The 27,978-nt window shown below is 36.7% G+C and overlaps 1 protein-coding gene and 1 pseudogene across 2 annotated transcripts; one reads left to right on the top strand and one right to left on the bottom strand.

Moving 5' to 3' along the window:
* Positions 1-15: 15 nt before the first annotated feature.
* Positions 16-1,550, bottom strand: LOC112703392 (ATG8-interacting protein 1-like; annotated as a pseudogene).
* Positions 1,551-1,613: 63 nt separating this feature from the next.
* Positions 1,614-7,889, top strand: LOC112703391 (uncharacterized). Of its 2 annotated transcripts, none has more exons than XM_025754813.3 (9): positions 1,614-2,326; positions 2,468-2,531; positions 3,066-3,254; positions 4,033-4,214; positions 4,307-4,487; positions 4,565-4,776; positions 6,705-6,830; positions 6,915-7,018; positions 7,512-7,889. In XM_025754813.3, exons 1-9 carry the CDS (start codon positions 2,113-2,115, stop codon positions 7,716-7,718), a joined length of 1,479 nt encoding a protein of 492 aa, XP_025610598.2. In that variant the 5' UTR covers positions 1,614-2,112; the 3' UTR covers positions 7,719-7,889. The 2 variants fall into 2 exon arrangements, with proteins under 2 accessions (XP_025610598.2, XP_025610597.1); XM_025754812.3 differs by having other exon boundaries at positions 2,147-2,326; positions 7,497-7,889.
* Positions 7,890-27,978: the final 20,089 nt, after the last annotated feature.

The raw sequence follows: 27,978 nt of genomic DNA, 5'->3' as shown, positions 1-27,978 counted from the left end.
CACAAATAGGAAGCTCAACCAATCCTAATACGAAGCCAGCGCAACGTTGTTCATAAATTTCAAACGACCAATCCTAGTATTTTGGAAACCTGTAGCACTTCTCTCAGCTTCATGTAAAGCAGTTTTTGTTATTATCTTTAGCTTTTCACAGCAGCCTTTATCTTAACTTTCACCAGAGGAGCCTCCTCTGATCAAGGAAACTGGACGGTGGCTGCCGACAATCATATCTTTGAGTCGATATATGGTAACAAGTACCCTGCTTCTTGCCTGTGGAAACAACAAAATAAGTGCATATACTGCGATGCTAAATAAAAAATAAATATGCTATGTACAATTACAGTTGAAGATACTAGTCCGAAAAAGTGTGACAAAATCAGGCTATAAACTTCTCCATTTCTAGAAATTCATTTTCAACATCACACTATCTATCAAATAAGAATTTATTTATACATAGTCAGTGTAGAAAAGTTTTTGAATTATCATAGAATATGAACTTCTATATGTGACTTATAAAATGGTTAAGATAAAAACCAAACACATTTATTGGTCTAGCAGTTATATCTTGTTAGACGACTGTGTAAAAGATACTTTTACATGAATAATTGATGAAAACTAAATCTTTTACTGAATAAACTAAAATACAATCTTTGTACCAATTGAATGAAAATGGAAATACCTCGCCATTTACATTCAGCCACTTGAGTTGCAAAAATCTTTCTTGCTGCCAGTGGTGTCCAACCATCACAACGCCCATCACCGTAGCTGCAACACATACAGAACGAAATGCTCTTCTTTTCCACCAAGCTCCACATGGAAGATCTAAAGGGCTGTATCTATCATCTTTGGTAGGTGTCGTGGTTGACAGCCATAATCGGGACCGACATTTGACCCTTGCTCTACTAGCTCAGTTGTTTTGGCCTCAATTATGCTTTCTCCGCATGCTACTACACAACCAATATCGGTTCCACTGTGGAAAGAAGTGTACTTTGGAGAGTCATACATAGTTTCTTCTTCTCCAGTCAAACCAAAACCGTGTAGAGTTGCACCTTCCTCAAATTGTTTCCCATGAACAGACAACCTGCTGATTGTCTCATCAAAATACGGCATACCCTCAAACTCCTGAAGCATTCAATCCTGTGATTGTCAAGTTTCCTTAATCCTTTCCAACAGGAACATCTTTGCTTCCAGATTCATCAAGAATCTCGCTATAGTCAGGCTCCACCAGCAAGTTCTCATGTTGACTTGGTGGAAAGACAGAGTGGCCAGACATGAACAATGCATGTGACATTTCTCCTTCATCCTGGGCACACACATCTTCCTTCAACTTAACTTCGTCAGGACCAGAAGCAGCTGCATATGTTGATGCCGTGAGGGATACAACCTCCCAATCAGCCCCACGGGAAGTCTTTTCCTCTATATTCTCATTGTCAGTCATCTTTTGTATCCATCAAAAAAATAATGTCAGAAATCTGATTCTACTCAGTAAATATAGACAACAAACAATTAAAGACAAATGCAAGCATACATGAATACGACAGACACATGAAAACCTAGCAGAAAACTACATGTTGCTAAATGTTTGATAAGAGATTAGCTATTAAGAAAGAAGCTTTTGAAGTTTTATTAGTTTTTTATTAATGTAGGATTGTTTAAAACCAACAGGCAACAGGCACACATATCATCACCAAAAATATTAATTAGCTTTATTTCTTCAAAGTAGCAAATTTAGAAAAGCTAGATGCAAGTGCATAGAAAGTACAGAACTAAACCAAGCTGAAATTTCTTGCAAACAATTCCATGCACCCTGTAATTTTATATTTAATTTCGTTTCCTTCATAACAAAGTTAAAAGCACCATAAGATGCAATCAGGACTATTTTTTTCTCCGTTCTCCTTTATCCATTCCAATCGATTTGAATCACCACCAATCGTAAATTTCATTTTATTCCTACAGTTATTATTACTATTTCTCTTTTTGGTGTGAAACTTCAACACAACTCAATAATTAGCACATATTCCTCCATCAACTTATTAATTAATTTAATAAAAATATTCAATAATATCATGTCATATATAAATATTTAAACAAAAAAAAGATATTTTTATTATCTTTATGAATGTAATTAATCTCAATCTGACAATAAGAGGAGACCTAAAAAAATATTTGACCAGATACGTGGCAGTGGGTCGCTTTTACCAACACTCCCCGAGTCCCAGTCCACCGAAACTTCATTTGCGTACCCATCAAGAAGAAGAAAAGAATAAAGTGGAAGAAGAAGAAGAGCCGTCAACGATCATCATGGGGGGTGACTCCGTTGTTTCTAATGGTATCTTTCTTCTTTATGTGTCTTTTTCTTTCCCCTTCGGATTTCTCTGCATGAAAACCTCTTTTCTTTTCTTAGAATAAAAAAGCTTCAATTTTTTTTGTCCGACCAGATTACCAACATGCTAATGCCTCTTATGTGCAGATCAAGACTCTTTGTTGGAAGAGGATTTTACCTTGCTTTCTTCTCACTCCCCAGCTGCACTCAGGTAATTTTTTTTATTATCATCGGTGGATTTTGATACTGTTGTTGTTTAAAACCCGTTGTTTTTTCCTGAAATGTAATTCAGGTGCTGCTGATTTGGTACAGTGCAAAAATTACTTATTGGAGAAATCCATTATTTTTGTAACTTACTAACATGCGCATACCTAAACTTCAATATTTTCACCTTGTTTTTGTCATATTGTACAAAAACATATTGTAAAATGTACAAAACAAATCGATATTGTACAAAATGACATTTTAAACATATTTTAAGGTAGAACCTCGGTTTTATTTTTTTGAAGTATTTTTCTTTTTTGAGGAAAATATAAAGATCGTATGTATTGAAATAAGCAGCTAAGAAGAGCTATATGGATCATACTATACATGTTATTGTGACATTTTAGGAGTATATTGCAAAGTTTACTGGATCATAGTTTGGTAGGTGATCAGAGTTCATACTTTTGCTTTCTTTTTTCTTTTTTATAGTTGATTTCCTTGCTCCTTTGTCATCATTCGTTTGACAATGGTTTTCTGACAGAGACAATAGAGTGAATGTGGAGAACGGGTCAGATGTTGGAGAAACTAGCGAAGAATGGTGTTCTTCTAGGTTTGATTTTGAAGTCAATGAAAGGAAAACGCTTAGTGCCTATGAAGAAATCTCGCAAAGCTATGATCGATTCGCGATTGATAGCAAGAATTTGAAGCATGTGAAAGAAAAAATCCTGAGGTTCTTATTTCAACTCTCGTCTCATTTAAGTTTTCTATTAACTAAAAGCGCCCAATTTTTTTTTTTTTTTTTTTGGTTATTTGTGATTCCACATTGAAACATTGAATTCTTTTAGTATCACCCTTGGAAATTTGTATCTGATCAGTTAACTGAAGAAAAGAATAAAAATTACCAAGCCATGGAGATCGGAATAATAATAATAATAATAAATTTCCCCTTACACTTGTTTTGAGCTCCTTAACAAAGATTGCAGGACATCAGTCATAAACTTTGGGTCATTATTCATCCTGTCTAAATATCCTGATTCCTGAGCAACCATTATTGTATTCAAATTGGAACATTTGGTTGTGCAATCTTGAAAGTGTTTTGGTTCCTAATGATGGCCAACTCCACGTTGCTGAAATTTTTATGATTTATAAACAGTGAAGACAATATTTTTGACAAAATAAACAAGTGGAAAACAGATTCAAATGTAAAGGCCCTAGGTATTCCTGTTATGTGTTCGCATGCAAAGCCTTGAAGCACTTGGTGCTTCTCACAATGTTAAATGCAGATATCTACTTCTCTTATTTCATACCCTTATCTTCCATGATTGATCTATTGGCAATTTGATTGCATCACTTCTAGCATGAAATTTTTCTGTGGTTTCATCTTGAATCAGCTTTTACACTGTTGTGCATGCTACCAACCAACTTGAAGTTTAGTTTTGTGTGATCTGAAACGTTACTTTTATCTTTCATATTTGATTATGTCATATCTGGTGATTTTATTGCCTCAGCTACAAGCCTGGAGCATGGATTGAGAATGTGGGTGGCTTACAGACATGTGATTATGATGTACCAAAGACAACATGCCTCCTATTGGTTGGTCCAGGAGGATCTGGGAAAAGTAGTATGATAAATAGAATCTCTAAGGTGCTTGAGGATGATAAATTTGCACCAGCAAGAGCACAAGTATCATGTACAATTTCTCATTTTACCTTTAATGTCAATTTGAATAATGAATAAGTAATTTCATTTTATGACATGTCTTTGTTTATCTTTTGATGCCAGATAATTTGCTTACAGGAGATGGGACATACTTCCTCCAGGAGTATATGATTCCAAGGCACTCAACCTCGATCTGTCTATGTGATACACGTAGTTTGTCTGACAACTCGAATGAAAATGAGAATGATAGAGTGCTGAAGAGTTGGATGACAAAAGGTGTTCGTCATGGAGAGCTTGTTGTAAGGTCTATACATAAAAATATAAAAGAAACATTATTAGATTCAAAATTCACTCATGCTGATATTGACATATATATCTCAGGAAGACAGATAGTCGAATATTAAAGAAAAGTTTGAAGTGTAAAGCTCGCAAGAATGGTTTCATTTCCAGTAAGATCAGAAAAGTTAATTTTGTAATATATGTTGTAAATGGTCTTTCGGTTCTGAAATCAATGAAGGATACTGGTGCACGGGAGAGACAATATATTGAAACAATTGTTCAAACTTTCAACAGCCCATTCTTGTCATTTAAAGGTATTTTCAAGACAATTATATGCTTTTCTATTATTCTTTTCCTACCATCTGCATATATATATGAATTGAGATCCATTATCACCAATGTATGTGCTGAGAACTTACTCTCAGTCTCATCCATTAATCTTATGTATATATATAGTAATGTGTGTTTTCTATTTCTATGATACCATGGGAGAAGGCTAGTTGTAATGGGCTTAGGTAGTTAGCACGAGTCATTTGGTTAAATCTTGTTGCCACCAATGTACCAAAAAGTTGATTGTTTTCCCCCAATTCATTTTGTCCTAGTTAGGTGTCTTTGTTCTATTAGGAAATCTTTCTGAAGCAATGTAGTTGGTACGAGAAGTATATAAGGATAAACAATAGTAAATAATGGAAATTGAAAGAGAATGCACTAGATAGTGTTGAGTATTGAACACGTTTGATGAACCAAAGCTCTTTTTTTTTTCTCATACTCATACTCTTATCCACCTGACTACTTTTCTATTGATTCTAGTCCTCCCCACTTTTGAGAACATGTGGGCTCATATCACCTATGGGCTATGGCCTACATTCTTCCCTTCTAGCATTACAGCATAAAAACTGTTTGGTATCTATACCTGAATGATGAATATTTCTTGTTCGAGAAAACTATTGGCTTTTCTAATCTACCGTATAGGCCACACTGTTATGACCTAAGAGAGATTTTATATGTGATTAGTTGTAGCATTTGTAGCAGCACCTTGCACCTTTGCCCATTTCTTAAGAATTTTATCAATTATTAGCAGCAATGAAGTCAAATGAATAATGATTGCACATGTGTATTCTTCATGACTCAGAATGTTTTATAGATCTGACTGAACCTTGGATCTTAGTGTTAAGTTGTGAACTCGGAAAGATGACTCGTTCAAGGTGGAGGAAAATTGAACTTCAACTTGCACGATGAAATTTCAACTAGACAAGTGGAACGTCCTAGTGAAACATAATGCTGCTCAACAATACATAGTTTGATGGTTTTCTGCACAAAAATGCACGACTTTTATTTTTTTTAGTTTCTTTAGTGTGTTGTCTACGTATTGATGTCACAGGTTTAAGATATAATAGAATCAGCCATTGATATGTCCATCAGGTTAGGGTACCTACAACTCTTTTGGATGTGGTCTTTCCCTTGTCTTGCGGAACGTGGGATGTGATGCACTGGCTGCCTCTTTTTCTTTTCTTTCTTTGAATCTGTGGAATCTTACACTTGAACAGAAGTCGGGCTCTCCTAATTATTATCAGTAGGATATTGTATTTCTGACATTTTCCAGTTCCAAGTGAACTCGTAGTGAATGTCTTTATAATCACTGATAGTGTGGGTTTCTTATAATTTTTTAAGGTTTATTTTATGTTTGAGATAATTATGATGATATACTTGACAGTAAATCGCATTGATCTGTATAGTGCAACTTAATCCTGTGCTTGAGGGGTGTGGGAATTTGGTATGAAACATGCACGATTTCATATCTATCATGATTAGATTGCAGGTAACCTCAATAACAATGTAAATGACTGTTGGAAGAATTCCAATACTTTTGTTTCTTTCCTTCAACCAAAACAGGGTAAACTTAGATAATCAATTACAATAGATATTCAACCGCACAGAGGACTCATTTATGAAAGACTATAAGTAATGGATGCAGGGTAATGGATGCACATTTATGAAAGACTAAAAGTCAATTTGGGTTGTTCCTACTTCCTAGTTCTCTGAAATGTTTGTTGACATACTGTTGCGAAGCTTTTTCACAATGCTCGAGTAAATTGAGGCCTGCACACCTTATTTTTTAGGCATACTTGAAATAGTGTACATTCTGCTGTTGATCATATTGAAAATTATGAGAATATCATTGAAAATATATGTTGGACCAAAATTCAAGTTTTTTCAGTATTCCGCTTGTTCTTACTTGCAGATGACAAACCTGTTCTTGTTTTCACTCATGGGGATCTCCTTTCCCTGCTTGACCGTGTCCGTGTCCGTGCTTATTTGGGAGAATTACTAGGAATTCCACCAACAATACAAATTTTTGATATCCCTGGTAGCATTCCAATTTTTTTAACTTGTCCTTCCATTCATGTTCCTGTGTTCATGAAAATCTAATATTTTCTTAATTATCCTGCAGATTGTGATGATCTAGCTACTGAGTCTACCATCATTGAGATGCTACGATATAGCCTTGAGCATGCGGAAAGAAATTTTCCCCGGCAAAGCAAAGTTCTTGGAAAGGTATGTACTGTTTCCTGAAGTTTATGCTATAAAAGTAAGCTGGCAACAAATTTGTGAACTTCTGATTTTAATTAGCTTACCGTATTTCTTTTCCAAAAGAATCTTTTAAGTTTATTAAGAGTGTGTTTGAAACATAAGAGATTTGGAGTCGAATTGATTTGAATTGAGTGGAATTATATATCAAAGTGTTATCTTTTGGAATCAAATATGAAAAGGATTGATTTGAATTATGAATGTGTAAGTTGTGTTGCACATCAAGATATACAAAGAGGAGTATAAATACGAATACAATAACGTATGCGAATGTGAGGAAGGGAGGGTAAAAAAAATTTTCATAATTAAAATTTCCAATCCAAGTAATTTCCATACAAGCCCCTTAAAATTGACAAAGATTTCATAATACACGAATGCACTGATCAGAATTTGGTATTGCTTTTGCTTTTGCTTTTGCATTTGCATATAATGAGTTTGTTATAAGATATTGTACTTGCAGGTCGATACCAAGTTTCTGTTCTGCGTGGTTTTGTCGATTCTCGTGCTAGCTGTCGCTGTTGTGATGGCATATGACATGTTGCCACAACTTTGTCATGTCCTTCAACAGCAAGCAGGTCGCAAGAAATATCCTGCCAGGCTCAAAAAACTGAAAGTTCCTGAGATGGAATTCAAAATAGATTGGCACAAGATTCGCTACATATGGTAGCTTTGAATGGTGCTAAGGCTTATCTGTAATGATGCTGCTATGAGTTTTGGTAATGTGAAGATCTGTAAATTGGAAAAAAATAAAAAATATAAAAAAACCAGCGTGTATTCTATTCTTGTTGACCTTTTATTAGTACACTTATGTATGCCAATTTCTCTAGTGTTTCTGTGATGTGTAATCATGTTTTAATCGTAACGTGTTGGAACTAAAAGAGGCAACAAATGTACAGTTTTTTAATTGAACCGGATTTAGACCTGCGGAATGCGCTGAAATCTAATATAAAATTTTTGTATATAACTTTTTCAGTTATTACCTAATTCAGTTGCTAAGATTTTTATCATTAAGACATTTTAGTCTTTCATATTATAAAATATACAAACTAATTTTCAATGTTTATTTCTATTAAATAATACACGTAATTATCTAATTTCACATGTGCGATCTGGATAAATTAGTCTTCAAAGTAATGCGTGCGCATACGTTCTTACGCACAGGTTGCACTCTGGGCGTTAATCACGAAGGATGTTCTTTTGCACCAACCCACCACAACTCTTTCCTTCTTTCTTCTTTTTTCACCCTACCCCAACCCAGCAGTCCAGACCCACCCCTCCCATGTTTCCGGTGACCCCGCTGCCGCCAGAGCCACCACCGCCGCCCTGCCCCCCTCTCTCTCTCTCTCTCCGTATTTCTTCATTTTTTTTCTTCTTTCTTCTTTCTTCTTCTCTTTTTACTCTTCCTTGTTTTGTTTATTGCTTGCTTAATTTTCATTTCCGTTAATTAATTTTGGTAATGTAGGTTAAGTTTTGTTTAATTGTTTGTTTGTTGCATTGCAAGTGTTCAATTTTTTATTTGTAGGTTGTTGATGCTTAAATTTTGGCTTGAAATTGATGAATTTAAGCACCGCATACCATGTGTTTTATATAATGCCTGGACGAACTTTTTGTTAATGCATGTGTTGTAGCTACTTATGTGTTAGACTATATCCTTGTTTGGCATTCTAAACATGAATTGTGCACCTTTGGATGATTATCATGTTATTTTTTATTGAAATTTCAATAATGTACTTATTACCTTGAGTTGCTAGCACCAAATTAATTTAAAAATTGACTTTTTGTCTCTTATTTGGTGCAATTTTGAACAAGTGCATATTGAATTTAGTGAATTGAATTGAATTGTTTGTTCATCATAGTTTTTTAAGTCAATATAATCACATAACAAGGTATTTGTTCCTTGTTAATGCTTTGCATTTTTTTGAGTTGACTTGACTTGATTCTTATCAAGACTTGTCACTTTTTGTAACAAGCACCTTATACATGTGATTATTTCATTATTCCTAAGGATGCATAAGTAGTTTCTCTTCATCATTGAGTTGGTTATTGCTTGTTGTGCTATTTTATTAATCTTGCGCTTTCACTTGCACAATTTCAATATCTGATATTTTCTAAATTCAATTCACTGTTGTTGTAATTGCCTAAGCTTGCTTGAGTCTAATTGACGCTTATTCATTGCGTGCAACTTAGGCCATTTAATTGAGGAACCCATGCTTACTTTTTGATTGTGTGGATGTCATTTTAACCAGCCGTTGTGTGTGTTCTAACCGCGCGCATAATTGGAATACACACATGGCTCATTTTCATCATATCACACCACTATGCAAACTTCCTCAATTAGATGCTTATTTGTTTCTTACTTTACCTTTTTGTGCTACTTGCCCTATGATTCTTAATTATACTTTATTCATTCTTTTTGAGGATGAGACATAAAGGCAAAGAGCCGGTAGAGGAGGAGGACATCGAGTATATAGAGGCCGACCCTGCATTGGACTTGGAGATTTTCATGCAACCCGAGCCCTCGTACCCGCCAGCTGAAGGTGGAGTGCCTTAGCTTCCATCTCCCCGAATTGTGTTCGTACACGGAGGACCGTGCAACGCTTCAGTGTGGGGGAGGATTCACCATTTTTGGGGTGTAAAATTTCTTTTCCGAACATTTTGTATTTTATTTTTGTTTTCTTTTACTATATTTCTTGTAGATTTTTGTTAGTATTTTTTACTATTGCACATTTACTTTAGTTGATATATGTATATATTGCATTTGCATTTTTGCATGGTATATAGTTTATAGATAGAAGTTGTGATTGGATAATGTGAATAGCATAGTGCCTAGTTCAATTTTGTCCTAATTGTTCATAATGGTTTTTGCATATTGAAAATTAGGAATAGAACTAGGAAAATTTTTGAACTTGTATCCATCATATCATACATACATATAGGAAATAATTTTGGTGAAAAACTACAAAGATTTTCAAGAATTTTGATTTTAGGACGTTCTATTGAATTGATTTTGAAAATTCTTTTTAAACTTGCTTGAATGGTTTTTGGGAAACATAGAAGAGAGATAGAACAAAAAACTTTGTGAGTTGTTGAGCCATATTGTGTGGTTGCATATTTTAACCACTATTTTGTTCTTGTGTGCTATGTTCCTTCTATGATTGTGATCTTAGATTTGTTTAATTATTTATTCTGATGTTTGATGTTTTGAATGCATTTAGCATGATTGAGGCCATTTTTGAAGCTAAGCTTACTCACCCATATAGCCTAACCCTTACATCTACCTTTGTGAGCCAATTTTGAGCTTTTTAATCGCCTTTGTTCTAATTGTAACCACATCAAAACCTTAATCGTAAAATCATGAATCACCTTGAATTGCATCTTTGATTAGCTTAGGTTAAGGTGTGTGTGTCATTTAAGTGTGGAAAATTTTTTGGAAAGTATTGGTAGAGACATAAAAGTGTTTTGGATATTCATTGAAAATTTTGAAAAATGGGTGCACATTCATGTGTTAATTTGCTTTAGCCATATGCATTTGTCATAGACAAAGAAAAAAAAAATGAAATGAAAAAAAAGATGGGACAAAAGTTACCTCAAAGAAAAAGAGAAAAAAATGAATAAGAAATGCATATGTGGATTTGGATGAAAAAGATGCATGAATATGTATAAAAAGTGTGACTATGGGAAGTTAGGTTGCATATATTAGTGATTTGGTTGATATAGGTTGAGTGGGACACTTGAGCTAATCAAAGATCCAATTCCTTAGTCCACTTGACCATATCAATCCTACCTTCACCCTAACCCCATTTCAACCTTAAAAAGACCTCATGATATTGGTATTCATTCATCATATGTTTGTTGATTGTTAGATGAAAAGCAAATCCTTTAAAGCATGATTAGAGGAGATTTGAGTGATTAAACCCTAGACACCGAGCGTTGAGAGTGTATATACACCTAGTGAGGGTTCAATAACTCAATTCTATGTTTCCACACCTCTTGTCGTGCATTCTTGCAAGTTGCTTCATTTTGATGAGTTTAATCAATTCTTTAGACTTTGATTGCATTGAATTACTTTTTTGCTTAGCCCTATATATTCATATACTTGCTTGAGAATTTGATTGTTTGTTTTCACCAATCCCATAATCAACCGCTAACAGAATATATAAGAAACCATTCAAGTTTGGAAAGGGACCCATCAATTCAATATCCCAAACATAAAAAATTTCGCAAAACAACATGAGTTGTTGGGGCATCTCATCCCTCTTGGATATGTTTCCAAACCTTTGGCATTGGTGATAAGAGTTATAGAAAAGATTTGCTTCCTTAAAGAGTGTAGGCCACCAAAATCTGCAGTCTAAAATTTTTCTTGCAGTTCTTTGAGGGCCAAAGTGGCCACCACATTCAGAAGAGTGGCACGCCTCCAAGATAGACTGAATTCAGATTGTGGAACACACTTCCTAATTATTTAGTCGGTACCACATCTCCACAAATATGGGTCATTGATGAGTCCATATTTGATGATAATATTTGCCTTGAATTAGACGGATTTCATCATATAAACTCACACTTATTCATTAAAATAACATACTTTTTTGTTTGATCCCTAAATTGAACCTAAATGTAAAAACATATGTTTTTGTGCTTAAATTGAGCAATTTAATTCCACTTTTATTCCATTCTATGCCGTGATATGTTTGTTGAGTGATTTCAGGTCCTAGTGGCAAGAATAGTTTGGTAGAAGTAGAAGAAAGCATGCAAAAAGGGAGAACACATGAAGAAAACAAAGGAGAAAAGTATTTCAGAGTGTGCCCACGCACACTTTTTGTGCCTACGCACAAGGGTCGAAATCAGCAAGTGTGCCCATGCACAACCTCTGTGCGTACTGATGCGTGAGCATCTTTCCTATCTTTTCCTAGTGAATTTGCATCTAATTTGTTGAGTTTAATAAAGAATTAATTATATTTTAGCCAATATGGATGCTACTTTGAGTCTTTTGCAATTTTGTTTATTTTAGGTAGCATTCGGCAGGATTTGATGGAGTTTCTGCAGCACAAGAATCAAAGGAGATGGCAGTGAGGAGCGACGCGCACGCGTGACTGATGCGTGCGCGTGATTTGGAGCTTTCCATGGGGACGCGTACGCGTGATTTGAAGATTTGCTCAGCGACGCGTACGCGTGACCGACGCGTCCGCGTGACTTGGGGTGGAGGTTCAGACCTTCAGACAGAAGGAGGGTGAAACTCTGTATGAAGCTTGAGAGAGATACAAGCTACTAACTAGGCAATGTCCTCCTGACATGTTCTCTAAATGGACTCAACTAGACATCTTTTATGAAGGCTTGGGTGAAATGTCCAAGATGTGCTTAGACAATTCTGCAGGAGGTTCATTGCACAAGAAGAAGACACCGGATGAGACTCTTGAGCTTATTGAATTGGTTGCTAGCAACCAATATTTATACTCATCTAACAGGAATCCTGTGAACTCTGAGGCTCCTCAGAAGAAGGGTGTCATGGAAGTAGAAGCTCTTAATACATTCTTGCTCAGAACAAGCTTATGTCTCTGCAAATAAGTCTACTTACTCAACATATGGGTGGCTAATGAGCGGATAATTTATACGCTTTTTGGCATTGTTTTTAGATAGTTTTTAGTATAATCTAGCTATTTTTAGGGATATTTTCATTAGTTTTTATGCTAAATTCACATTTCTGGACTTTACTATGAGTTTGTATGTTTTTCTGTGATTTCAGGTATTTTTTGGCTAAAATTGAGGGACCTGAGCAAAACTCTGATAAAAGGCTGACAAAGGACTGCTGATGCTATTGGATTCTGACCTCCCTGCACTCGAAATAAATTTTCTAGAGCTACAGAACTCCAAATGGCACACTCTCAACGGCGTTGGAAAGTAGACATCCAGAGCTTTCCAGCAATATATAATAGTTCATACTTTATTCGTGATTAGATGACGTAAACTGGCGTTCAACGCCAGTTCCATGCTGCATTCTGGAGTCAAACGCCAGAAACACGTCACGAACCAGAGTTGAACGCCAAAAACACGTTACAACTTGGCGTTCAACTCCAAAAGAAGCATCAGCTCGTGTAAAGTTCAAGCTCAGCCCAAGCACACACCAAGTGGGTCCCGGAAGTGGATTTTTTGCATCAATTACTTATTTTTGTAAACCCTAGTAGTTAGTCTAGTATAAATAGAACTTTTTACTATTGTACTAGGTGTCTTTGATTGTAAGGTCTTTTGACCATTCGGTCTTTTGACCATTCAGTCTTTTGATTACGTTTGGGGGGCTGGCCATCCGGCCATGCCTGAACCTTCAGCACTTATGTATTTTCAACGGTGGAGTTTCTACACACCATAGATTAAGGGTGTGGAGCTCTGCTGTACCTCAAGTTTTAATGCAATTAATACTATTTTCCATTCAAATTAGCTATTCCTGTTCTAAGATATTCGTTGCACTTCAACATGATGAATGTGATGATCCGTGACACTCATCATCATTCTCACCTATGAACGCGTGACTGACAACCACTTCCATTCTACTTTAGACCGGGCGCATATCTCTTGGATTCCTTAATCAGAATCTTCGTGGTATAAGCTAGATTGATGACGGCATTTATGAGAATCCGGAAAGTCTAAATCTTGTCTGTGGTATTCCGAGTAGGATTCAGGGATTGAATGACTGTGACGAGTTTCAAACTCGTGATTGTTGGGCGTGATGACAAACGCAAAAGAATCAAGGGATTCTATTCCAACATGATCGAGAACCGACAGATGATTAGCCGTGTCGTGACAGAGCATTTGGACTTTTTTTACTGAGAGGATGGGATGTAGCCATTGACAACGGTGATGCCCTACATACAGCTTGCCATGGAAAGGAATAAGAAAGATTGAAGGAAGGCAGTAGGAAAGCAGAGATCCAACAGGGACAAGCATCTCCATACACTTATCTGAAATTTCCACCATTGAATTATATGAGTAACCCTATCTTTATTTTATGTTTATTATTTATTATTATTCGAAAATCCATAACCATCTATTGTCCGCCTGACTGAGATTTATAAGGTGACCATAGCTTGCTTCATACCAACAATCTCTATGGGATCGACCCTTACTCACGTAAGGTATTACTTGGACGACCCAGTACACTTGTTGGTTAGTTGTGCGAAGTTGTGAAGTTATGTTTGGACCATGGTATTATGCACCAGGTTTTGGCGCCATTACCAGGGACAATCAATTTCGAACAACAATTTAAGCATGAGTAACAATTTCGCTCACCAGTGGCATGCAAGTCTCAGCTATCAACACCCAAAATCCACCTCAAGAGGTCTCTTATGACATGACAGGTAACTTTGTGCAAAATGATAATTATGATTATGCTCAACCCTTTTCTGAACAGGTCAATTACATGGGGAGTGTTCCTAGAGATCCCAATAATGATCCCTATTCTCAGACCTACAACCAAAGGTAGAGAAATCACCCCAATTTTGAGTGGAGAGACCAACCTCAGAGATCTCAGAACTTCAACAATAATTCTCAGGGTGGCTTCCAATAGAACAATTACAATAACCACCAATTTCAATCTCATCAACAACAACCACCTCCACAGGCAAATTCTAAATCCCAAGAAGATTCTAATTGGAAAATGATGAAGAGTTTTGCACAGGAAACCAGAGCATCAATCAAGGATTTAGAGATTCAGATGGGTCAAATAGCCACCAGAGTTAATGAAATTGATCAGAGGACCACTAATAGCCTTCCTAGTAATACAGTGGTGACTCTGAGAGAGGAATGCAAGGCTATCACCTTGATAAGTGGACAAGTGGCAAGTATGGAAGCACAAGTTGCTGAGGAGCCAGTTGAAAAAGATTACATGGTTATTTAACTGAGAAGCGGTAAAGCAGTTAGCTCTGAGACCAAGGTCAATGAAGAGTTAGTTGAAAAAGAAGCTCTAGAGGAGAAAAAGGAAGAAGTAGAGCACGCCCCTCCAAAGCGTGCGGACAGCCCATTCCCAGACTCTCTTGACACTTATCCTACAATGCCAAAGGCTCCTGAGTACAAGCCTAAGATGTCGTATCCTCAGAGACTTCAAAAGGAGACCAAGGACAAGCAGTTTTCAAAGTTCTTGGAAGTCTTCAGAAAGTTACAAATCAATATTCCTTTTGCTGAGGTTTTGGAGCAAATGCCTATCTATGTCAAGTTCATGAAGGAGCTGATGTCAAAGAAAAAGCGTTTAAAGAGAGATGAGACAGTAGTCCTGACTAAGGAATGTAGTGCTGTAATTTAGAATAACTTGCCAAAGAAGATGCCAGATCCAGGGAGCTTTCAAATTCCATGCACCATTGGGAGCACAACCTTTAAGAAAGCCTTATGTGATCTGGGGGCAAGCATAAATCTAATGCCCTTATCTGTAATGAAGAAGCTGCAAATCCAAGAGGCACAACCCACAAAGATAGCATTACAGATGGCAGATAAATCTATGAAGCCTGCATATGGATTAGTGGAGAATATCTTGGTTAAAGTGGGTAAGTTCTTCCTCCCAGCAGACTTTGTGATTCTTGACACAGGGGAGGATGAGAATGCCTCTATAATTCTAGGAAGACCATTCCTAGCCACTGGAAGAGCTCTGATTGATGTAGAAATGGGTGAATTAGTACTTAGAGTGCATGATGAGTAACTAGTCTTCCATGTTTTCAAAGATGTACATTCAGCAGGTGAAGAAGAGAGGTGCATGCAGACTGAGCTTATTGATCCAACCCGTCAAAAACCCCTTGATGATACATAGCAGAATCTGTAGCTCAAACCTCCCTTGGTAACAATCAATAAAATTCCTCCTGACATCAAACCTAAGTTTGGTGTTGGAAATGCATCATCTACCAAGGAAGAGGTTCCCAAAAAGAAGAAAGTACCCAGATGATGAAAAAACAAAAAGATCCCCATTGAAGGTTTCTCCCCAAGAATGAAGGTGGTGTTGACTAGCAATCCAAAGTGGATTTATACAGTAACCAGAATCCTCTCTCTGGAGCATATTGAGCTACGTCATGGAGACACAGGAAAAAAGTTCAAAGTAAGGGGTGAAGAGCTGAGCCTCTATGATCTTCCTCCTTAGAGGAGCTAATCGTCAAGCTAGTGACGATAAAGAAGCGCTTGTCGGGAGGCAACCCGATAATTTCGTATCCTTAGCTATTTTATTTTTCGTAGTAGTAGTTTTCTTACTTATTTTATTTTTATTGGCTTCTTACTAATTTTTTGATCATGCAGCTATTTTATCATAGGAACCGAATACCTCAGGCTACCTAAAAAAAAGCACACGATGTGCAAGCGTCACTGACGCGCACGCGTAAGATGGGTGTGCGTAAAAAATAAAATAAAAAATGAACAGAGAGTTACGTGTGCGCGCCACTGGCTTTACGCGAATCGCATAAAACCCAGGGCACGCAGACGCGTGCCTGACGCTTACGTGTCATTATGAAAAATTCGCGACCCATACATACGCGTACACGTCGCCTGCGCCGCACAATTACACTAGTTTGCCGCCCAGTTTTAATTTTCTTTCTCTCTCCCAATCCTAATTCTCTCTTGTTCTTTTATCCTTTTATTCTTCTTTTGTCTTATTATTTGTTTTTGTTTTCAGATTTTCTTTGCTTGAGGACAAGCAAACATTTAAGTTTGGTATTGACGCTTCGCTTAAAGCTTTTCTGTTTAGCACCAAAGGGAGATGAACGTTCTTTATGGAGGAATGAAATGGCCACCAACATAACTAAGGTCGTTAAGTTCCTTTCATTCTATTTCTCTCCCATTCCTATTTTATTGTCCTCTATTTCTGTTACTTTGATTGCATGCATGATTTTTAGTACGTTTAGTTCTTAGATTTAGATTTAATTATAATAAATTGTCTCATGTACCACTCACTGAGCTTGAATCTAAAAAGAAAAAAATTTAAATGATGTATTGCATGAGAAATTGAGTTTAATTTTAAGAATAATCTTATTTACTTAAAGGTGGTGGTATTTTCTGTGATTTTTGAATGCATGATATGAACAATACATATTTGAATTTGAATCAAGGGATGTTGATGTATAAGGAACGGGAATTTAGAGAATTATTATGACTTATCTGAAATAAATGAAAGTTTAATCCTTGAAGCAAAAGAAAAATAAAAGTAAGGTCCAAGGCTCTGAGCATCAATGACTAGGGAGGTTAGACATGATTAAAAGCTCAAAGAGTTGTTTTCCTAGTCACATGCTTGTGGTGTTCTTCTGTCAAGTAATCCTTGAGACAAAACATTTTGAGTCGAGATCAATTGCAGAGTACGCCAAAGGCTTTGAGCACCACTGTCTGGGGATAATAATAATAATAAAAAAATAATAATAATAAAAATATTTAGAACTTAAAAAGAGTTCCCCAGTTAAGTGCTTGTGGTATTTCTGTGTCAGGTAATCCTTAAGACAAAACATTTAAAGTCATGGCTAGGCTCAAGGTGCAAAGCACCAAAGAAAAATTACTGTGTTCAAGGATTAACTTGAGCTATAAAAGATCAGAGAATTCATAATATTATCCGCATTCTAATTCCAGATGACAGTAACATTCTTCTGATTCAAAGGAGAGTGAGATGCTAAAACTATTCAGGATTGCAGTTGTAAACCCCACTATAAGAAGAGACATGGGCTTAATCGAACTCTCATTCTCATGCAAATTCACATCCTAAGCCTATATTAATTTTTGTTGCTTGAGGACAAGCAATAATTTAAGTTTGGTGTTGTGATGCGTGAGCATCTTTCCTATCATTTCCTAGTGAATTTGCATCTAATTTGTTGAGTTTAATAAAGAATTAATTATATTTTAGCCAATATGGATGCTATTTTGAGTCTTTTGTAATTTTGTTTATTTTAGGTAGCATTCGGCGGGATTTGATGGAGTTTCTGTAGCACAAGAATCAAAGGAGATGGCAGCGAGGAGCGACGCGCATGCGTGACTGACGCGTGCGCGTGATTTAGAGCTTTGCATGGCGACAGCGTACGCGTGACCGACGCGTCCGCGTGACTTGCGAAAAAGACCATCGACGCGTATGCGTAACTGACACGTACGCGTGACATGCGCCACGTGTAGAAAATGCAGAATAACGCTGGGGGCGATTTCTGGGCTGTTTTAACTCAATTTTTAGCCCAGAAAACACATATTAGTAGCTGCAGAATGGACAAAACATATGGTCCCCACCCATCAGCTGAAGACTTGTCAGTTAAATTCAAATTTAAATTCAAATATATTTTTAGGAAAAGATATTATTTTTTATTTTAGATAATTAGATTTTAAAATTAATTAGGATTAGTTATAAAAAGGGGATTCCATTAGGGAACATTATCCCATTCCATTCCAATTTACAATCCTAGTTTTCTTCTCTGAACCATGAGCAACTAATCCTTCATTGTTAAGGTTAGGAGCTCTGTCTATGAATTGATTTTATTGCTTTTTCTATTTTAATTCATGTATGGATTTACAATTTAAGAATTGTTTTCGTTTTTATCTTATGAAATTGGGTGGAACGGAAGTATGACCCTCTTTCTACTTGAGTTCTTGTAAAACTTGGAAAAGCTCTTTACTTGAACAACAGCTTGAAAACAATTTCTCCTAAATTTTAATTATTTGGATTTAACAGAATACGTGACATATAATCCTCTTATTTTTGGGTAATTAGAATTTTTGTGGTATATAAACTGGAATTTGAACTTCACCTTCTAATTGGAATTGATTGACCAAGGAATTGGCAGTTAATGAATTTTAGAGGAGACTAGGAAGGTCTAAGGAATTAAGATCTAGTCACATATAGTTTGCCATGAATTAAATCTTGCATGATTAAAATAGTTAGTAAGAAAAATCAATCCGGAAAATAGATAACTCTAAAGCCTTAACTGTTTTCTCCATATTTTATTCCCAACTCATTGCTGCTTGCTTTCTGAAACTCTTAATTTTACTGTTTAATGCTCTTTGAATACCAAAACACTCTTTTCTGCTTGCCTAACTAAGCCAATCAATCAATCAATCATTGTTGCTTGATCCATCAATCCTCGTGGGATCGACCCTTACTCACGTAAGGTATTATTTGGTACGACCCGGTGTACTTGCCGGTTAGTTTGTGGGTTATAAAATACCGCACCACGTACGCACAAGATGAAAATCAGTAAGTGTGCGTACGCACACATCTGTGTGTACGCACAGGTACCAGCGCGTGACTTCATTAACGAAGCACGTGGCTCGCAATTTTGGAAGCCTCCTAGCCCAGTTTTGAGTGTGCTGAAGTTGAATTTCAAGGCTATATGAAGGGGACTACATCACATATCAAAGGGAGAGCTTAGGATTAGTTTAAGAGGCCTCATTACATGTATTAGGAGTAGGAGTTGTGTAGATAGTAAATTATCTTAGGGTTTACTTCAATTTCATTGTAGCATTTTATAGTTTCAAGTTTTCATCTTGGATTTTGCTCAAGTCTTTTGTAAGTACTCTTTAATTTCTCGTTAATTACATTATCTTTACACTTATTTTCTTTTGGTTCAAGTCACTTTGTTAATATATGCAATTTTGGTTTCTTGAAATTTTGATTGATGAATTTAATGTTTTATGCTTTATATATGTTTGTTTGAATGTTTATTATTGATTTTGTGAATAGTTTGGTTATAGTTTTCATTTTTCTTTACAATTTCTTATGTTTTGCTTTTATTCCCACAAGATATTTGTGAACATGCCAACTTTAGATTTTGAGTATATTTTCAATTTGCGAGTCTGATGGGAGAAAAATCGTCGGTAAAGATTTTCACAAAAAAATAATCGCGTTGTAAATATAGTTCTAAACCGACAATTAAACCTCAATCAAGTTTAAATTGTTTGTCACTAAAGCAAACCCAATAAAATTAACCGAAGTATTAAACCTCGGATCGTCTCTCAAGGAATTGCATGGAAGTGTTTATTATTAGTTATGATAAAGTATATTTTTGAGTTTTTGAAATAAGAAACAAGAAAGTAAAATGGCAAGAAGATAAATTAATAATTAAATAAGCTCTTAGCAAGGATTGAGAATTGGAAGTCCCATCCTAATTATCATTATCAATTGTGATGGTAATTACCTTTTGCTATCACTTAGTTAACTTCTAACAATGAAGCAAAGTCAAGTGAGCGAAATCAACTTAGGTTCACAAGTCCTAATCAAAGACTAGATTTAGTGAAGCCTAAGCCAACTAGAAAGTCTCAATTACCAATCAACAAAAGACTTTTGATAACTCAAGAGTCTCTAAATAATCAATCCAAGTTAAGAAACATAAAAATCTAAATTAAAATCCTTCCAAGCATTTTATCAAACACTTGGAAGGCATAAAATAAAAATATAGAAAAGTAATAAGAGAATGAAAAATCTAAACAACCAATTTCAAACATTAATGAAAACAAATGAAAGAGGAAGCAATAAACATAAAATACCTCAACTTGCATTAATAAGAAATTGAATCTAACATAGAGAATTCATAAACTAAATTGGAAAAATAGAGAAATCAATAAGAGGAATAGATGAAATAAATTACTAGAATAAATAAAAGTAAAAGTAAAACCAAATTAAAGCATAATAGCAATCTGAATTTGAAAAAGACTAAACCTAAAAACCCTAAAACCTAGAGAGAGGAGAGAGCCTCTCTCTCTAGAAAACTACATCTAAAACCTAAAATTATGAATAATGAGAAGTATCTCCTAATTCCCCCACTCTGCAGCCTCTAATATGTGTTTTCGGGCTTGGAACTGGGCCAAAAAGAGCCCAGAAATCGCCCTCAGCTTTTCTAATATCTGCAGCACGTGACGCTTTGTCAAGCGTACGAGTCATCCACGCGTGCGCGTCACTGCCAGCTTCTCAAAACTTCATTTTCTTATGTTTCTTCCACTTTTGCATGCTTCTTTTCTATCCTCTAAGCCATTCCTGCCCCTATAAACCCTGAAAACACTCAGCAAACATATCACGGCATCGAATGGTAATAAGAGAGGATTAAAATTAGCAAATTTAAGGTCAAAGAAGCATGTTTTCAATCAAAGCACAAAATTAGGAAGAAAAATGTAAAACATGCGAATTCAATGAATAAGTGTGAGAATAATGGATAAAATCTACTAAATTAAGCACAAGATAAACCCTTAAAATGAGGTTTATCAATCTCCCCACACTTAAACATTAGCATGTCCTAATGCTAAGCTCAAGAGAACCAAAAGAGTGAAGAGGAATGGTAGGATGTATGAAATGTAACTTATCTAAATGCAAGCTACTTACATGCATCATGTTATTCTAATTATTATCTATCTATGTATATATAAGCATATATGTGGTCAAAGTGAGTCAAATTTCCAAGAAATCATATATGCACAATTGAGGACTAAATAAATCACAATAAACACATTCACAGTTGAATTGAGTTAATTAAAAGAATTCACAAACTTGCAAGACAAGCAATGATCAAGTATGGACATATGGAAATGAGCAATTGAACCCTCACTGGATATGTATATACACTCTAATCACTCAAGTGTTTGGGTTTAAACCACTCAAATCTCCTATAATCATGCTTTCAAAAACTTTGTTCTTCATCTAACCAGTCAACAATTATCTAGTGTACAAATGCAAATATCATCAGGGCTTTTTCAAGGTTGTAATGGGGCTAAGGTAAGGGTGAGGATATATGTATGACCAAGTGAGCTATCATATGAATCTTTGACTAGCTTAAGTTCTCACCTAACACACGCACACGCTCTATACAATTCTAAAAATCAAGCCTATCCACCCAAAATCTCACTTTTGCATATTTTCACATACTCATGTATCAATTTTAATTCCATCACATATGCATTGATTTTCTTATTTGAACTTAACAATTTTCTTTTTTTTCTTTTTTTTCTCTTGTTATATATATCTATATATATGAAAGCATAATACATCAATGCATATGGTTTCTACAATTTCACACGAGTATACACCCAAATTCTCAATATTTGTCAATAAAAACCAGAGACATTCTCATCAACCAAAGTTCTCAGATTTTTCCACACTTATTTGACACACTCACTATCTTAAGCAAACCAAAGATTCAAGTAGGACAATTATTTGTTTTTCGCTTAAGGCTAGTGATGTGGTAATATAAAGAATAAAAGGGGGTTAAAAAGGCTCAATGCGGCAAACAAAGGTAAATAAAATGGTAGTCTATTTGGGATAAGTGAGCTATAATCAAATGATGGCCTCAATCACCTAATTGCAGTAAGATGCACTAAATAATGGACATATAGAATGGAACAAACCACAAATTACAATCATAGAGAAGAAAACACACAAGAACAAGAATCATGGTTAAATAATGTAACCATGAAATTAAACTAAAAAACTCACGGGTTGTGTGTTCTTAGCTCAAAAACCATATTCCAAACTATTTATATATATATATATATATATATATATATATATATATATATATATGCAAGTTTTAAAGAGTTTTAACTTAAATCAGTGTGAATCATAAATGCCCTTTCTAAGAAAAATGAAATTCTTGAAATTTTCAACAAATTGGCCAACATTTATTATTATATATATACTAAATGAAATGTTGTGAGTATGAAAAGCTAAAAGTTTTTAGTTTACTCCCTATTTTCAATCAAACAAAATTCTCATATGCAAAAGGGTAAATTAAGCTCAATAATTCACATTTTTCCAAACTACAACTAATAAACTAAAAGTGCAATTCAAGCTAAATGTCTAAGATATATACAAGCCCAAAGTGCAAAATGCAACAAAGCAAAAATAAACAAAAGTACAATAAAATAAAAATGTGCAAGTACTAAAATTAAAACAAAATAAAGTAAAATAAGACAAAAGTCTGAAATGGTTCCCCAAAATATAGTCCACCGGAGACGGCGACCTCCCCACACTTAAATCACAGCATCATCCTCTATGCTCCTCAAATCAAGTTTGGTAAACGGGGTCAATGTCTGCATCTCTATCAGTGCCTGTCGATGTGGGTGCCTCTGGCTCTGTCGGTTGTGGCTGTGGCTGTGCAGTTGCCTATGGCTCTGTAGGGTCCCATGCTGAGTCTCCTCCTGTTGGGCCTCCTGCTGCTCATCATCCTCCTGCTCATCATCCTCCTCCTCAGAGCGCTCCGAGGGTGTATTAGGCTCAGAGAGGATGTTAGTATGCCCCCGAAGTCATAATCAGCCTCAAGTGTGCATAACGTTGCTTGTTGCGACGTTCAGACTGCTCATAACGTCACAACAAGTGCCGCTCCATCCGATCAATGCGCTCAAAGAGGCACTGCACAAGGCGGTAGACTGGCTGTATTGCAGATGAAGGTGCTGATCGAGATGGTGCAGATGGTCCTGCTGCAGCTGAAGAAGTAGTCGGCTCAGTGGCTGCTGCTGTGGCTGCTCGGTCTCTGCGTCGGGCTATTGGGCGGTCACCAAACCAGTCACCCCAAGGGTTAACATTCTCCTTAACATGAGCGGTTGGTGCCTCATCGCCCTGCTCCCAGGGTACCTCAGCCCGGTGAGCTAGTTGTGCGACCAAACAAGGGAATGGCAGGTTGCCTCTAACAGTGGCCCGATACACGTGTCTCCTGATGAGTCGCAGAAGGTACATCTCCTTCCCCTCTAAGACACACCAAATCAGAACTATCATATCGACCGGGACCTCAGTAGTGTCGGTACTAGGCATAACATAGGTGCATAGGATCTGCTGTCAGAGCTTGGCCTTCTTTATCAGATAATCGAACTTAATGCCTCTCGAAGTCTCTTTCTTGGATCCTTGCTCCCAAGGGGTATCAGGAAGGGCAACCGTACGATACACTGCATCCCAATCAAAGCTCATGCATTTAATACCCTCCTCAGCCTGATGGAAGGCATCCTTATCACTGACCATAGGCTGAGAGTGGAGGATATCCTCAATAGCCTCCTCTGTAATTAGTATCTTCCTGTCTCTGAGATGAACGACATCAAGGGTCGTTCGGTAGTAATTGCAATAGAACTCCCGAACCTAAGACTCGTTCACTCGCACTAGCTCTATGTCCAAAAATACCCAACCCCGATCCCTAATCCGAGGCTCAAAAAACTACCTCAAATCGGAGGGTACAGCTAGTTTCTTTTCTACAATGAGGTTCCGCTGATCAAAGTGCGGAAATCTGAGCTCACAATATAGGTTGGCAAACTTATATGGATTGTTGGAAGGCGTAGCTCGGTCAGCCTTGTCTTTCTCATTAAAGTTCCTCTCAGATAAGCCTAAGGTTGCCGACTTAGTGGATGGCTGTGATCTTTTTCTCTTACTGGAGGTGGCCTTGGCTTTGCCTTTCCGTTGGTTAGACATCCTAAAAACAGGGATTACACGATACAGATTTTTAAATAAAGTAGAGGAAAGAAAAGCAGGTAAATAAGCAAACAGACAAAAAGCCAGAAATAGAAGGGTATTGACCGAACTTGAAACAAAATTAAAAACAGAAAAGATGTTCAAAATCACTTGGTCAATCAAGATTCTATTTGACATAGAATTTCGTCAAATAGTTCCTTGTTGCCATCAAACAAGTAATTCAGATAAAGGGAAGCAAAGAAGGGATGGAAATGCTAGCCGACCAATTCATGAATTGAATTTGGTAGTAATCAAGTAGGTATAAAGTCAAAATGTGCCAAATTCAGTTCATAATTGGAAATTGATAGCATAAAGATTTTATAAAAAAAATTCGACAGCATTCCGGCAGTAAATTGAGTGTTCCCGAAATAAAACAGTAGCAAACAACAACTCATTTGAATTTAGAGAAATTAAAATAGATACAGCGAACAGTAAATTCATACTATTCAAATAACATAAAGCTAAAGTAGAAGAGCAGCAATATACAGCTCATATGAGTTCAAAACAATTCAGAAAAGTCAGCAACTATAATTTCATATGAGCTGATATGCATATTCAAACAGAGTAGCCAATTTCAATCCATTAAGCCAAGTTTCACATGAAAGTATCAACAACTAAACACACAAAAGTCACAGGTGAATTTATATGAAATAAGCAAACAAGCCAGCATACATCAGTAGTAGCACTCACGATCAAACATTGATAAAAAATCATCACTGCACAAGCAGTGTTCAGAAATCATTCACTTCAAACAGCAGCTATTGCAAGAATGCAGCAGTAGTGAAAGCTTAGACTCAAAAATTCATCAAGGTGTTATCACTACTACATAAAGAATTCAGAATTTGTTCATTCTCGTAGCAGCCAATCAACAAGAATAAGGCAACAATAATACTATGCAGCAACATCAAATAAACCAGTTTAGCACAAAAGTAAATCAATGAAACAAAAACATAGCATCAATAACAATTTAAACCTAATCAACAGCATCAAGCAAACGAATTTAGCACAGGGCAAGTCATCACCAGCACAAGAAAACGAATTTCAGATAGAACAAACATCAGAGTTCAAACCTAAATCCACTACAGAATCATTTAACTACCTAACCACCTAATTTAACTAAACTAACCTAATCAAACAGCAACCTAATCAACTAATACTAACATGGAAATTAATGATGAGAAAAAAAAAAGAAACAGGAATGGGAATAGTGGAAACTAGAACCTGAAAGGGAAACAGAAACAGAAATAGGGACAAAATAGGGGAAAATAGAGACTGGGAAGACGGCAGTGCCGAGACGACTCACGGTGGCGCTGCTACGGCGGTCTAGCGGCGGCATAACTAAGAGGAGAAAATAGGGGAAAACACCAGGTTCTGTTCTGGTGCAGAGACGGGAAGAATGCGTGAAATGCAGCAAGAAGGAAGGAGAACGAGTGGTTGTGGTAGAAAGCAGAGATTGACGGCGTCAAAGGTGGCCGCGGCGTCGCTTGATTGATGGCGGTTCGGTGGGTTGATGAGGCGATGACGGGGGAGAGAGAGAAGAAGAAGAAAGATAAGAGAAAAGGGAAGAGAGGGGGTTGGTTGGCGGCGGCTCGGGGTCGCCGGACGAAGGTCGGTGGTGGTGAGAAGCAGAGGTTGATGATAGTGTTAATGGAGGTTCAGAGGGGGAGAAGAGAAAAGAAACGTTGGAGGTTGATGGTGAGTGAGTGACGCGAGTGGGTAGGGTTCACGAATAAGGGGTGTAAGTGGATTCAAATCCACGCGTATGCATCACTGACGCATGTGCGTGGGTGGAGAGAAATGAACATGACGTGTACGTGGTGCACGAAATTGTGATCATCAATGGCGCCATCAACATGGTACGCTCAATTGCAATCTCAACTCTTTATCACAACTTCGCACAACTAACCAGCAAGTGCACTGGGTCGTCCAAGTAATAAAACTTACGCGAGTAAGGGTCGATCCCACGGAGATTGTTGGTATGAAGCAAGCTATGGTCATCTTGTAAATCTCAGTCAGGAAGATTCAAATAGTTATAGATGATTTATGAATAAAGCATAAAATAAAGATAGAGATACTTATGTAACTCATTGGTGAGAATTTCAGATAAGCGTATGGAGATGCTTTGTCCCTTCCGTCTCTCTGCTTTCCTACTGTCTTCAACCAATCCTTCTTACTCCTTTCCATGGCAAGCTGTATGTAGGGTTCCACTGTTGTCAATGGCTACCTCCCATCCTCTCAGTGAAAATGTTCAACGTGCTCTGTCACAGCACGACTATTCAGCTGTCGATTATCGATCATGTCGGAATAGAATCCAGTGATTCTTTTGCGTCTATCACTAACGCCCCACAATCGCGAGTTTGAAGATCGTCACAGTCATTCAATCCTTGAATCCTACTCAGAATACCACAGACAAGGTTTAGACCTTACGGATTCTCTTGAATGCCGCCATCAATTCTAGCTTATACCACGAAGATTCCGATTAAGAAATCCAAGAGATAAACATTCAAGCCTTGTTTGCTTGTAGAACGGAAGTGGTTGTCAGGCACGCGTTCATAAGTGAGAATGATGATGAGCGTCACATAATCATCACATTCATCATGTTCTTGGGTGCGAATGAATATCTTAGAACAAGAATAAGCTGAATTGAATAGAAGAATAATAGTAATTGCATTAATACTCGAGGTACAGCAGAGCTCCACACCTTAATCTATGGTGTGTAGAAACTCCACCGTTGAAAATACATAAGAACAAGGTCTAGGCATGGCCGAGAGGCCAGCTCCCAATAATCTAAGAACTAGACGTCCAAAGATGATCTAGAGATCTAAAGTGATCAAAAGATTCAAGTGATCAAAAGACGATAATACAATAGCAAAAGGTCCTATTTGTAGAGAACTAGTAGCTTAGGGTTTACAAAGATGAGTAAATGACATAAAAATCCACTTCTGGGCCCACTTGGTGTGTGCTTGGGCTGAGCATTGAAGCATTTTCATGTAGAGACTCTTCTTGGAGTTAAACGCCAGCTTTTGTGCCAGTTTGGGCGTTTAACTCCCACTTCTGTGCCAGTTCCGGCGTTAAATGCCGAGCAGTCTTGAGCTGATTTGGAACGCCGGTTTGGGCCATCAACTCTCGGGCAAAGTATGAACTATTATATATTGCTGGAAATCCCAGGATGTTTACTTTCCAACTCAATTGAGAGCACGTCAATTGGGCTTCTGTAGCTTCAGAAAATCCACTTTGAGTGCAGGGAGGTCAGAATCCAACAACATCTGCAGTCCTTTTTTAGCCTCTGAATCAGATTTTTACTCAGGTCCCTCAATTTCAGCCAGAAAATACCTGAAATCACAGAAAAATACACAAACTCATAGTAAAGTCCAGAAAAGTGAATTTTAAATAAAAACTAATAAAAATATAATGAAAACTAACTAAAACATACTAAAAACAATGCCAAAAAGCGTATAAATTATCCGCTCATCACAACACCAAACTTAAATTGTTGCTTGTCCCCAAGCAACTGAAAATCAATAGG

This window comes from Arachis hypogaea, chromosome 7 (assembly GCF_003086295.3).
Source record: "Arachis hypogaea cultivar Tifrunner chromosome 7, arahy.Tifrunner.gnm2.J5K5, whole genome shotgun sequence".
In the NCBI taxonomy this organism is placed as follows: Eukaryota; Viridiplantae; Streptophyta; class Magnoliopsida; order Fabales; family Fabaceae; genus Arachis; species Arachis hypogaea.
This window is presented reverse-complemented; position numbering and strand designations above follow the sequence as displayed.